At 40.8% G+C, this 13,666-nt stretch overlaps 1 protein-coding gene across 1 annotated transcript in view; it reads right to left on the bottom strand.

Annotated features, from left to right (window-relative positions):
• wdfy3 (WD repeat and FYVE domain containing 3) overlaps positions 1–13,666 on the bottom strand; it is a 498,547-nt gene that overhangs the window by 224,653 nt on the left and 260,228 nt on the right. The window contains exons 16-19 of the mRNA XM_068038896.1: positions 12,137–12,249; positions 4,524–4,758; positions 2,179–2,282; positions 675–893 (exon numbers count right to left, since the gene is read on the bottom strand). Coding sequence (XP_067894997.1) covers positions 675–893; positions 2,179–2,282; positions 4,524–4,758; positions 12,137–12,249 — 671 coding nt within the window. The remainder of the gene's footprint in view (positions 1–674; positions 894–2,178; positions 2,283–4,523; positions 4,759–12,136; positions 12,250–13,666) is intronic.

Below are 13,666 nucleotides of genomic sequence, written 5' to 3'. Positions count from 1 at the left end.
CTGCCCCCTTTAAGCCTTTTACACTAAGACTATCCCAGTTGATATTAGGTAAGTTGAAATCCCCTATTATTTTTACACCTCTCTGAGATTTACCTACATATCTGCTCCTCTATCGCTCCCTGACTGTTTGGAGGCCTGTAGTACACACCGAGCCAAGTGATATCCCACTTTTTGTTTTATGCCCTGTATACCCATGTACATGTACATCAAAAAATTCAACTGCCTATGTAGTAAATTATTAACTTTCCTTTCTAGTTTAGGTTGCATAATCTTGTCCCCCATTTTTCAGACATTATTCCCATTTTACAAATCGTTGTTGGCTACATTTAAAATGTATAGGCGAATTCTCAACAAATGCTGAAATCAAACTGCCATTTAAATCTCTCATATCATACATCAATTTACTGCAAAAAAGTAGCAAAATGATTAACAGCTGTCTTCAATGAGATTTATTTTAATGTTATCAGACAGCTTCAACATGTTAAACTGCCATATTCCAGTAAAATATTGTTCAATATGAAAAGATTTTTTCCACACTATTAATTTCAAAATCAGCAAAATAAATGCATCTTTACATTTATATTGCAGTGTGTCAAGCTCATCGTTTTTTAAACTGCTGCCTTTTAAAATTATTATTTTCCAAACATGTTTAACACTTTTGTGCACCTGCTCACCATAGTTTTGCAGCAACTCCTCTTTAGTTGAAACTAGCAGGGACTTGTCTTTCCCAGAAAGGACTATGGCAAGGCAAATGTAGTGCTGGTCAGATGAGTTTGATCTCCGCACAAGGGTAAGAAGCCTAACTGGATGATTGTTCAGTGGAGTAGTGAGCCTCTCAATACAAAACCAGGTTGAATAAGTAAGCCCAGATGGTGGTGGGAAGAATCGTTCACCTAGAAAAGTTTTAATATTTCAAAAGAAGAGTATACAAATACTTTTTCTATCACATCGGAGCATTGAATGCAAATGAAAAATCTGGTTTGCTGTTTCACATATGCATTGCAACATACAATATTATTTCAGTAATGTTCTTTATTAGCAGTAAACGCTATTCAGACTTCCATGTCTTATGCACTGAAGCACATATTTTCATGATACACAGGCAATGCTAAAACTGATGTAATTTGAGTAAAACAGCTTAAAAATCCTATGACGGGTGGTATCCCACTAGAGTGCAGCAAAACGGACCTCTGCCTATCGCTTTCACTCAATGGGAGATTCCATTCCAAATCTTGGGGTCAGGATCATTTAAATAATGAGGTCAGGTGCCTGTGTCTCAAAGGTGCCCACTATGTCTTGTCAGTGGAAACCTAGGGCAGTACTCTTCCATTAAGAAAGCGAGAGCTGGAACCAAGAGTGGGTTGAATTTTGTGAATAAACAAAATTCCAAATTCATCTGAGGGTATACCAGTACCCCATGGTAAAGACAAATGATCCCGGAGGGATCGACTACCAATGCCTGTGCGCTGTTGGGACTTTCAGTAGGTACAAAATGGGGCTGATGCCTGCTCTCAGCAGGTCTTGCTTGGACAATCATGGATGCTTCTGCTGGTATGTCCAGGGAACACTTCCAGAGTTCTGACTGACTAAGGGTAAGGATGGACAGAACAGAATTTACTGGGGATTTTTTTTTCAACAGGGAAAATTAGGTGGATCATGCCAAATTGGAACACGTGCCACAACTCTGCCATAATTTCACCCGCTACAGAGTACTGTTACAATGAGACTGCAGAAAACAATGGAAGAGGGAAAATCACTGTTTTCGAGGCTATTTCTCCAAGGGGACATCACAGCCAAACTCAAGTGTGTCCTTGCCAAGCTTCACACAAGCTCTTTCAGCATGGAGTGCTTTCTAGCAATCAGGGGGGTACTGTGGTAGATTTTCCAGCCCCTCTATCCATGGATACTGAAGCCAACTGTAATTCTACCACTGCTATCCAACTGCAATCTGCTAATTCAGCACAAACCTCTGAACAAAGCTGAATCCTTCCTGGTCTGCATGGCTGAACCACTCACTGAAATAAACTCACTAAATCATTTAGTAAATGTTAACTTTGAATGATGGTTGTTATATGCATCTGTCCCGATTTTGTTTTTAAAAGTCCAAATGAATCACACCACACACAAGTTTTTTTTCTCCACTATTAAAATACAGCTGCCAAACATATTTTTTTTTACCTGTACCAAGCCCACTGGTAACAGCTCCATCATTAACTCCTCCTGCAGTGGCAGCAGCATTGATGGGGGCATTGTGGGGAGCCAAACTAGGCAAGAACAGGCAGCTAACAAGAAAAAGCAAAGCACCTATGAATACACAGTTAGTAGAAACAATGACAACTACAATGGAACCTCCATCATCAATGATAACATCAGCAATTACAACCCAAAAAAGTTCACTGGATGGAGATACTTTGGGAAATTCAATGGATGTGAAATGCGTTTTTTTCCCCATTTGTTCTTCGGATTTGAGCGATGCTAGCAAGGCTAGCATTTATTGCACATCCCTAATTGCCCTTGAGAAGGTGCAGGTGAGCCACCTTCTTGAAATGCAGCAGTCCATCTGGTGTAGGTACATCCCCTGTGCTCGTAGGAAGGGAGTTCCAGGATTTTGACTCAGCAACAGTGGAGGAATGGCAATATAGTGTCAAGTTAGGATGGTGTACGACTTGGAGAGGAACTTGCAGGTGGTGGTGTTCCTAGACCTCAGCTGCCCTTGTTCTTCTAAGAGGTAGAGGTCACAGGTTTGAAAGGTGCTGTCAAAGGAGCACTGGTGAGTTGCTGCAGTGCATCTTGTAGATGGTACACACTGCTGCCACTGTGCGCTTGTGGTGGAGGGTGTGAAAGTTTAAGGTTGTGGATGGGGTGCCAATCAGGAGGGCTGCTTTGTCTTGCATGGTGTTGAGCTTCTTTGGAGCTGCACTCATCCAGGGAAGTGGAGAGGATTCCATCACACTCCTGACTTGTGCCTTGTAGATGGTGGACAGGCACTGGGGAGTTGAGAGGTGAGTTACTCGCCACAGAATTCAGAGCCTCTGACTGTCTCTTGTAGCACAATGTTTGTATGGCTGGTCCAGTTAAGCTTCTGGTCAAGATTAACCCCCCAGGATGTTGATGGTGGGGGATTCAGCAACGGTAGTACCATTGAATGTCAAGAGGAGATGGTTAGATTCTCTCTCTTGTCGGAGATGGCCACTGTTTGGAATTTGTGTGGCACGTATGCGACTTGCCACTAATCAGCCCAAGCTTGGATGTTGTACAAGTCTTGGTGCATTCATGCACAGTATCTGAGGAGTTGCGAATGGTGCTGAGCACTGTGCATTCATCAGCGAACATCCCCACTTCTAACGTTATATTGAAGGGAAGGTCATTGATGAAGCAGTTGAGGATGGTTGGGCCTAGGACAATACCCTAAGGAACACCTGCAGCGATGTCCTGGGGCTGAGATAATTGGCCTCCCAACATCCACAACCATCTTCCTTTGTGCTAGGTATGACTCCAACCAGTGGAGAATTTTTCCCGATTCTCAATTACTTCAATTTTGCTCGGTCGCCTTGATGCGACATTTGGTCAAATGCTGCCTTGACGTCAAAGACAGTCATTCTCATCTCGCCGCTGGAATTCAGCTCTTTTGGACAAGGCTGTAATGAGGATGGAGCCGAGGGGCCCTGGCGGAACCCAAACTAAGTATCAGTGAACAGGTTATTGCTGAGTAGGTGCCATTTGATAGTGCTGATAACACCTTCCATCACTTTGCTGATGATTGAGAGTAGACTGATGGGGCAGTAAATGACCAGATTGCAGGTTGTTTCTTTTAATAATGGGGAGGACTTTCCCAATGGACAAAAGGAATTGGGAGATGACCAAGAGTCCTCAAATTATGATCTTACATATTGGTACAGCAATCCATCAGGTACAGAAATCAAGGCAGGTACAATACAATAATAAACTGTTTCATGTCCAACAGGCATTATTCAGTTGTACACAGCATCAATGCCTTATGTAAAGCTCTATGCACAAACATTGTCAAATAACTGCAGTACAAATAATGAAGATTCCACCATTCTACATTTATAGTATAAAAGTTTACTTTTAACGATTGTGTCATTAAAATGCGTGCTTATAAATTTATACAAATTCAACATACAAGGAAGCACCCACAGTGGTTAAGGAAAACAATGAGGGTTTATTCTGAACTCATGGACATAAAATTGAAAAATTAATAGCTTTCTACAGTATTTACCAAGATTAAAAGAATTATTGCTTTTATTTGTGATGTACTTGGATATGCACAAATTTCTGAATGTGCAGATAAAATTAAACTATGTGTAATCTCGTCACTGGATCAGGTGAATGCTAAGCATTTTTCTATTAAACTGATCCTTCATGCCTTATTTTAAACTAGTCATGATAAGATGTAAAGCATCACAAAATGGTTATTAGAAAACTGTAATAATGCTTAGTCTGTAGAATAACAAATTTTTTTGACTTTTTTCTTCAAGTTTTGCAAGCAACATAATACTCACCCAAAGCCTTCCAGAGCTGTATCAAACTCGACAAATGCTGGGGTAACTGATGAACCATGAAGCCTAATATCATGTGGTGTTGTCATCGAGACTAAGCATTTCACCCTGGTCAGAGGTACTGTGCTTCCTTCTGCCCCTTTGAGTAAGCTTTTGCTAATCCTGTAGTGAGTGTTATCTTCATTCAAGCTGAATACGTTGTCAGGACCAAATCCATCCAGAGACATGATCATACTCCCTGAGATGCATCAGCACAATGTTAAAAAAAAAACACAGGGACTAGGTAAAGACATTCAAATAAGTAGGAGTTATAATTAGATACCTTTTTCTTCGATGCCAATTTAAAAAAATATATACACCACAAGCTTCAACTTCATCGCCAGGGCTGTAACCGAGTGAAGTAGATCAACTGCCCATTGCAAAACCCATCCAATTTTCATTCCATTTATTTCAATAGAACAAGAATTGGGTGGGTTTTACAACGGGTGGGTGAAGTGCTTGCACCAAAGAACCACCCAGATGGCTAAGGTGAAAATTACCCTTGAGGAGTTATGACCAAATATAGTTTTCAGTTGGTGAGAGCAGGGGATAAATGGACCAGATCATGTAGATGTAACTGGGTTCCTACTTTAAAAGTAATAGTCATTTTTTATGCAATATTTGGATTTTATACTTTTCAACAGCAAAAACTAGGATAATTTCAGATGCAGAAAAGTAGCAGTGGCTCGAGCGTAGGAATTTCTCTGCTAAATAGAAATAAATAGTTGTGGTCTAATGGAACAAGATACAGGTACTTCAAAGGCAGATGGAAAGCAGATTTTGAAGGGATGCGGATAATATTAAGTCATCTCAAATAAGTGTTATGGCCACACCACCATCAGGCCTTGTGAATGAACCTTCAGGAATTGGAGCTGGAGAACAGCATTGTCATGACAGAAGGACAACAGCTGAAGGAAGCTAACACAATAAGAATGCTGGATGGATTAAGGTTGATAAAAGAAACAAGGTAGAAACCCTGTGAAGCTACCCAAGAGATTAGATTAGCAGACAGGTACCAGCCACCGTCTAATACTGCAAATGGAATAAGTTTCAGAAGAAAATGCGATTTAAAAAAAGGACATCTTGGACAAAGACAGTTCGCAGACCAAACAAATTGTAACTAGAAGGGATCTTTTGATTAGCAATATGGATATCCACACAAGCACAATACATCTAGAGTGGTAAATTGTCCACCTGAAATTTGAGCATGCATTGGTCCACATACGGGGAAATAATACAGGGCCTTAAAAGTCACATATATGAGGATTGGCTTAAACTCAAAAGACAGAGAATGCCAAGTATCTATTGATGCAGATAAATATCTGGTGTACTTCCAGTGTTTGCAAAAGGAGACGACTTCACCAAAACAAAAACTGAGGAGGCAAATGAGTGGCTGGCAGCATTGTGCAAGTACAACAATGTTACCTTCATAATAACTACAAATCCATGAGCAAAAAGAATAGTACAGAAAAGACAGTCTACACTCAAACCAACTAGGGATAAAAAGAGATGCATGAAATGTTAAGGCAGAAATAGAAAATAGCTTAAACCAGACAGATGGGAAAGGCAGGGAGAAAACAGGATCCCAGATGATACAGAACATCAGGTAGAAAGTGACAATTATGGACATATAAATGAACTAGAGTCAGAAATGAACTGGAGACAACAAATAAGAAGATATGACATGAGAGGAGGCAAATCTAAAATAAGATGTATTCACATAAGCATTAGAAGCGTTAGAAATAAAATACTGACATTGGAGACTGCCGTGACTGTTCAGAACCACAACATGCTGAAATGTGAAAATCATGGGTAAACCTAGGGGATGGAAATGAACATAAAATTCAGGATTTAAAGTGTTTATAAAGGATAGAGTAGACAAAATAAAAGGAGATGATGTAATTGATCCTGTGGAAGATTGACATTTTCAAAATGAATTACTCTGGATAGACATCTCCAATGCTAAAATTCCAAGCTAACCCAGGTCAGCATAAAAAAATTGCCCTTTGAAGAAATAGAAAGATGTGACTTCAAACAATCTTATATAAACTGGGAAAATCCAAATGGTTTAGAGTCAGAGTTGATACATCATGAGAGGCAATGCTCATCTTGATCTGGTATTCGTTATAGACCCAGAAAATGTATACAAAATGTAAGTTGTAGCAGCACTGGTAAACAACAATCAAAATTTAGAGAGATTTGAGAGTTAGAAATACCCAAAACCAGAAGTCAGGTATGTAAACTTTCATAGGACTACATTCAATGAACAACTAATGCAATTAGAATGGGACAAGTATCAATAGAGCACACGTGGAACATCTTTAACAGCACAAATGCTGAGCCTGCAGGAAAATTACATTTGCAAAATCCATCAAAGTCAGACTAAATAATGCGACCCTAAATGGATTAACAGATAATTTACAAGATAGAATAAAAAAGACTTGTACAAATCTTGCAGTCAGAAAAGAGAATGGAATCATTGAGGAATGCAAGAAAATGGAGAAACATATTAAACAAGTTATCAGAGATAAAGAGAGACATCTACTGAGGCTAAACACAAAAATCTTACTGTATCCCAACAGCAAGACAGTCAGAGAAGAGGTAAAAACGATACAAAATGCAAACATGCTCAAAACGATCACAAAAAAGAAACGATACTTGGTAGTACAGAACTTGAGTATTGCTGAAAAAAAGACATGCTGTCGAATCTTTTTGGCTTGCACTCATCAGGACAGATGCAAGAATGCCAAAGTTCCAAAAGAACAACAATTTATACTGCATGAGAAAAGGGTGCTGACAGAGTCGGCTTGCTGGGAGGGTGAACAGTTAGAGGTCATGGTTCATATTGGTACCAACGACATAGGTAGAAAGAGGAATGAGGTCCTGCAACAACAATTTAGGGAGCTAGGTAGTAGATTGAAAAGCAGGATCTCAAAGGTTGTAATCTCGGGATTACTCCCGGTGCCACATGCCAGTGAGTATAGGAATAGGAGGATAGAGCAGATGAATGCGTGGCTGAAGAGATGGTGCAGGAGGGAGGGCTTTAGTTTCCTGGATCACTGGGTCTGTTTCTGGAAAAGGTGGGACCTGTACAAGTTGGATGGGTTGCACCTGAACCAGAACAGAACCAACATCCTTGCTGGGAGGCTTGCTAATGCTGTTGGGTGGGGTGGGGGGGGGGGGGGTTAAACTAATTTGGCAGAGGGATGGGATACAGAGTGGAGGTACAGGAGGGGGTGATGCACAGTCAAATAAAGAAGAGAAACTAAGTCAGTCTGGAAGGCAGAGGAAATTAAGCCAGAAGCAAATAATGCAAGGCTGGATTGCATCTATTTTAACTCGAGGAGTCTTACTAGTAAGGCAGATGAATTGAGGGTGTTGATTAACACATGGGAATGTGATATTATTGCTATCACAGAGACATGGTTGAGTGAAGGTCAGGACTGGTAGCTCAATATTCCAGGGTATAGAATCTTCAGGCGTGACAGGGGTGGGTGTAAAAGAGGAGGTGGCATTGCACTTTTGATCAAGGAGTCAATTACTGCAGTAAGGAGGGATATCTTAGAAGGTTCCTCAAATGAGGCCATATGGGTAGAACTTAGAAACAAAAACTTGGCTGGTAATGCACTACAGGCCTCCAACCAGTTAGGGAGAGACAGAGGATTAGATATGTAGGCAAATCTCAGAGGTGTAAAAATAATAGTGTAATAATAGTAGAGGATTTCAATTCCCCAATATTAACTGGGATAGTCGTAGTGTTAAAGGCTTAACGGGGGCAGAATTCTTAAAATGCATACAGGAGAGCTTTTTGAGCCAGCACATAGAAAGTCCTACAAGAGAAGGGAGGGTACTGGACCTAATCCTAGGGAATGAAGCCAGACAAGTGGTAGAAGTGCCAGTGTGGGAGCATTTTGGGGATAGTGACCATACCTCTAAGATTTAAGGTAGTTATGGAAAAGGACAAAGAGGGACCGGAAATAAAAGTACTGAACTGGGGGAAGGCCAATTTCAATATGATAAAACAGGATCTGGCCAAAGTGGACCAGGAGCAGCCACTTGTAGGAAAGTCTACATCAGACCAGTGGGAGTCATTCAAAGAGGAAACAATGAGAGTTCAGGGCCAACGTGTTCCAGTAAAGGTGAAGGGTAGGACCAACAAGTTCAGGGAACCCTGGATGTTAAGGGATATAGAGGATTGGATCAGGAAAAAAAAAAGGGAGGCTTATGGCAGATTCAGAGCGCTGAAAACAGCAGAGGCACTAGAAGTGTAAGGGGGTACTTAAAAAAGTAAATAGGAGAGCGCAGAGGGGACATGAAAAAACACTGGCGGGCAAGATAAAGGAAAATCCCAAGGTGTTTTGTGTGTATTAAGGGCAAGAGGATAACCAGGGAAAGAGTAGGGCCCATTAGGGACCAAATTGGCAATCTGCGTGTGGAGCCAGAGGACATAGGTGAGGTTTTAAATGATTACTTTTCACCTGTATTCACTGTGGAGAAGGACAATGTAGGTGTAGAGATCAGGGAGGGGGATTATGATATACTTGAAAAAATTAGCATTGAAAGGAAGGAAATATTAGCTGTTTTAGCAGGCTGAAAAATGGATAAATCCCCAAATCCAGATGAGATGCATCCCAGGCTGTTACATGAGGCAAGGGAGGAGATAGCAGGGGCTCTGACGCAAATTTTCAAATCCTCCCTGGTCACAGGAGAGGTGCCAGAGGACTGGAGGACAGCGAATGTGGTACCATCATTCTAGAAGGGTAGAGTCGAACATCAGTGGTAGGGAAACTATTGGAAAAAATTCTGAGGGACAGGATTAATCTCTACTTGGAAAGGCAGGGATTAGTCAGGGATAGTTGCATGCCTTTGTCAGGGGGAGATCATGTCTAACAAACTTGATTGAATTTTTCAAGGAGGTGACTAGATGTGTACATGAGGGTAAAGCAGTTGATGTAGTCTACATGGACTTCAGTAAGGCTTTTGATAAGATCAAAAGATCCCGCATGGGAGATTGGTTAAGGTGGTAACAGCCCATGGGATCCAGGGCAATTTGGCAAATTGGATCCAAAATTGGCTTCGTGGCAGGAGGCAGAGGGTATGGTTGAGGGTTTTTTTGCGAGTGGAAGCCTGTGACCAGTGGTATACCACAGGTATCAGTGCTGGGACCCTTGCTGTTTGTAGTGTACATTAATGATTTAGACGTGAATTTAGGAGGTATGGTCAGTAAGTTCGCAGACGACACGGAAATTGGTGGTGTCGTAAATAGTGAGGAAGAAAGCCTTAGATTACAGGATGATATAGATGGGCTGGTAAAATGGGCAGAGCAGTGGCAAATGGAATTTAATCCTGAGAAGTGTGAGGTAATGTACTTTGGGAGAACTAACAAGACAAGGGAATATACAATGGATGGTAGGATCCTAGGAAGTACAGAGGAACCTTGGGTGTACTTGTCCATAGGTCAGTGAAGGCAGCAGCACAGGTAGATAAGGTGGTTAGGAAGGCATATGGGATACTTGCCTTTATTAGCCGAGGCACAGAATATAAGAGCAGGGAGGTTATGATGGAGCTGTATAAAACGCTAGTTAGGCCACAGCTGGAGTACTGTGTACAGTTCTGGTCACCACACTACAGGAAGGATGTGATTGCTCTGGAGAGGGTGCAAAGGAGATTCACCAGGATGTTGCCTGGGCTGGAGCATTTCAGCTATGAAGAGAGACTGGATAGGCCAGGGTTGTTTTTCTTAGAACAGAGAAGGCTGAGAGGGGGGGGACATGATTGAGGTATACAAAATTATGACGGGCATGGATAGGTTAGATAGGAAGAGACTTTTTCCCTTAGCGGCGGGGTCAGTAACCAGGGGGCATAGATTTAAAGTAAGGGGCAGGAGGTTTAGAGGGGATTTGAGGAAGAAAATTTTCACCCAGAGGGTGGCTGGAATCTGGAACACACTGACTGAAGGGGTGGTAGAGGCAGGAACCCTCACAACATTTAAGAAGTATTTAGATGAGCACTTGAAACGCCATAGCATACAAGGCTGCAGGCCAAGTGCTAAAAAATGGGATTAGAATAGATAGATGCTTGATGGCCGGCACAGACACGGTGGGCCGAAGGGCTGGCTTCTGTGCTGTATAACTCTATGACTACTCTATGAGTGCAAGATAAAAAGCTTCAACAGCATGTCTCTTTTTGCAGCAATACAAAATAAGTAAATACTTTGTAAATGTACTTCCTCCACATATTTACTAGGGAAAACGTGGAATACCTGTCCTCCCCAAGCAAAAATATTCCAAATAAAACCAATGACTGCATTATATAGATGAAAGTTCTAGAAAGGCTAAATGGGTTCAGAAAAAAAAACACTCCCAGGGATAGACAGCATTTATCCCAGAACAGAGAAACTGGGAGGAGATCTGAGCCACAGACAATCATGAGGAAGTCAACTGCATACGGAAGAAGTAACAGAAGCACGACAACAGCAGCAGCAATGGAAAGGTGTTATAATGTGAGAAGTTTACATAGGCAGGTTCCAATATAGAAGGCAACCCAAGAGTTTTAGAATAGAAAATCGTTGACACAAAAATGTGCCAACAGGAAACAAGGCTTCGTAGGCAAGAATTACACACAGACTCAAGCTTTTTAAATAGATTAAAAATATAGCAAGGCATAAGGACCAATTTTCGTAATGCAGACTCCTGCTGGGCAGTGTTCTGCTTTCAGAGTTCAACGTTTGGAAAATCAACCCAAAAATGTTCGCATTGCATCTTCCAAGATCAAATGATTATGTCCAACTTGCATAGAGGTAAATGTTATGATTAAGTGTTCAGCCTATAGCTATACTGAATGGGACTGCATATCGGGATATCAGGTGTAGCAATCAGTGCACTAATTATTGTCCCACGTTATTTTCTGTACATTAATCTTTAAATGAACTGTGTTTCTCCCATTTCTTTACCCTAAATTGAGGATTTCTCAATTTTTGACATACTGAAATAATTTTACAACTTACACAGTGAAAGCAAAATAGTGAAGAGTTACAAGACAAATCCAGTCAGAAAAGTATAAAAATAATTTCTTTCAAATACAGTTTGGAAAAGGATTTTTAAATTTAACACTGAATACACTCTTAAGCCATTATTCAATTGGATTGTTAGCACAGTAGTTATGGCACTGGACCCTCAACCTAGAGGTCTTGAGTTCAAATCCTGCCTTCAGAAGTTGGGAAACTGAATGCAGTAAAATCTGGTGAAATAACCACTTATGCTTCCAGATTGTTGTAAAAATCTAACTGCTTCACAAATGTCCTTCAGGGAAGGAAACCTGCCACTCCTACCTGGTCTGGCCTAATGTGACTTTAATCTCACACTATGTGGTTGACTCTTAATGCCCTCAGAGCAACTATGGATGGGCAATAAATGTGGCCTTATCAGTGTCACCCACATCTAGACAAGAATTTTTTTAAATTAACACATTTATTTCTAAGACATTATTCAAAATAAATTTGAAACCTATGAAGTTCCAGGTAAACTCTTAGGAAGAAAGACATTTTACAGCTTATTAGTGTACATCTTGCAGCATACCTCTCATTTCTGTTTCACAACTTAAAGAACTTGGCTTGTGGACCCTATACACACTGATCAACTTCTTATCCCAGGCTCCGCAATTCAATGGGTTACCAAGACGGAGAAACTCCCTGAAGACAATTAATACAAAGATAATCAATATCAACAGAATGAAACAATAAAATCTTTGAACATTTTAAGTCAATCACTTCAGGAATACTGCATTTCCCCTCTTCATAGTATACAGTAATTGTTTATCGTTTTGATTTTACTTACAAATCCACCTCTGAAAACAGACTTTATAATTTTTCATAAATTATTACACATTAATAGAGGCAGAATTTGCATAACATGTTATGTTTTTGCAAGTTATGATTGGCTATTCCAGTCAGAGTGTCTTCTTTATGCAGGCCTGGATCAGCCATAGCCAACTACCAGTCATCTTGTACTTTATCTGACCTTTTCATTGAATTTGGAGGCCAAGCATTTACCCGATTTTCTTTCAAAAGGTAATGTGCTTTTGCAAAATGACTTTTTTAATATATAAACTGTTTATTCCTCTTGTGTGGTACTAAAGGTAATTTATATAATTTTGCCTTCACATATTGTAATGTCACAATGTTATGTTCACACCAACAACAGACACATTGCCTTTGTTTTTCTTGTGGTACCCCTGGAATGGTGGGATTGTCTTATGAGGAGAAAGTGCAGCAACTGGGTCTGTATTCTCTACAGTTTCGAAGAATGAGAGGTGATCTCATTGAAACTTACAGGGTAGATGTGGATCGGACATTTCCTCTGGCTGGTGAGTCTAGAACTAGGGGACACAGTCTCAGAATAAAGGCCAAGCCATGCAAGACTGAGATGAGGAGGAATTTCTTTACTCAAAGGGTGATGAATCTTTCGAATTCTCAATCATTGAGCACGTTCAAGACAGAAATCAATAGATTTCTGGAGACTAACGACATCAAGGGATATGAGGATAATGGGGAAAATGGCATAGAGGTAGGTGAGCTGCCATGATCTGTTTGAATGGCAGAGCAGACTCGACGGGCTGAATAGCCTCCTCCTGCTCCTATTTCCTATGTTCCGATTGCACACAGGGAGTTAAGACCAAGTGAGGCATTTAGGTAAGGTGGGGTTAAAACACAAGTGGTAAATGGACCAGGGCTCACAGATGTAATTTGGGCCCCATTTTCAAGTCATACATTCAGTCCTTACTTTTATATTTCCATTATAAATTTTTATGTTAACATTTATAATAGAAAATGTTATTAATTTGGCTCAATGTAATTCCATCTTCCTGCCAGGAGGGAAGAAACAAATATAAGGGGGAATTGGAGAAAGATGGCTCGTAATGGATGAAAGGGAAAGGAAGGGGAGGAAGGGAGGGGTTAGCAGAGGGTAGGGAAAAGGGGAGGGGAGGGGTGAGGGAAGAAGAAAAGGGAGAAGGAAAGAAAGGGCAAAGAAAGAGTCTGGAAAACTCTTGGCAGGGAGGTGCAACCATGATTTTCATTTGACGAACAGAGGGTGGGGGGAACTACTTTT

Source organism: Heterodontus francisci, chromosome 1 (assembly GCF_036365525.1).
Source record: "Heterodontus francisci isolate sHetFra1 chromosome 1, sHetFra1.hap1, whole genome shotgun sequence".
In the NCBI taxonomy this organism is placed as follows: Eukaryota; Metazoa; Chordata; class Chondrichthyes; order Heterodontiformes; family Heterodontidae; genus Heterodontus; species Heterodontus francisci.
The sequence above is the reverse complement of the archived record's forward strand: the minus strand, read 5'-3'. Positions and strand labels throughout refer to the sequence as shown.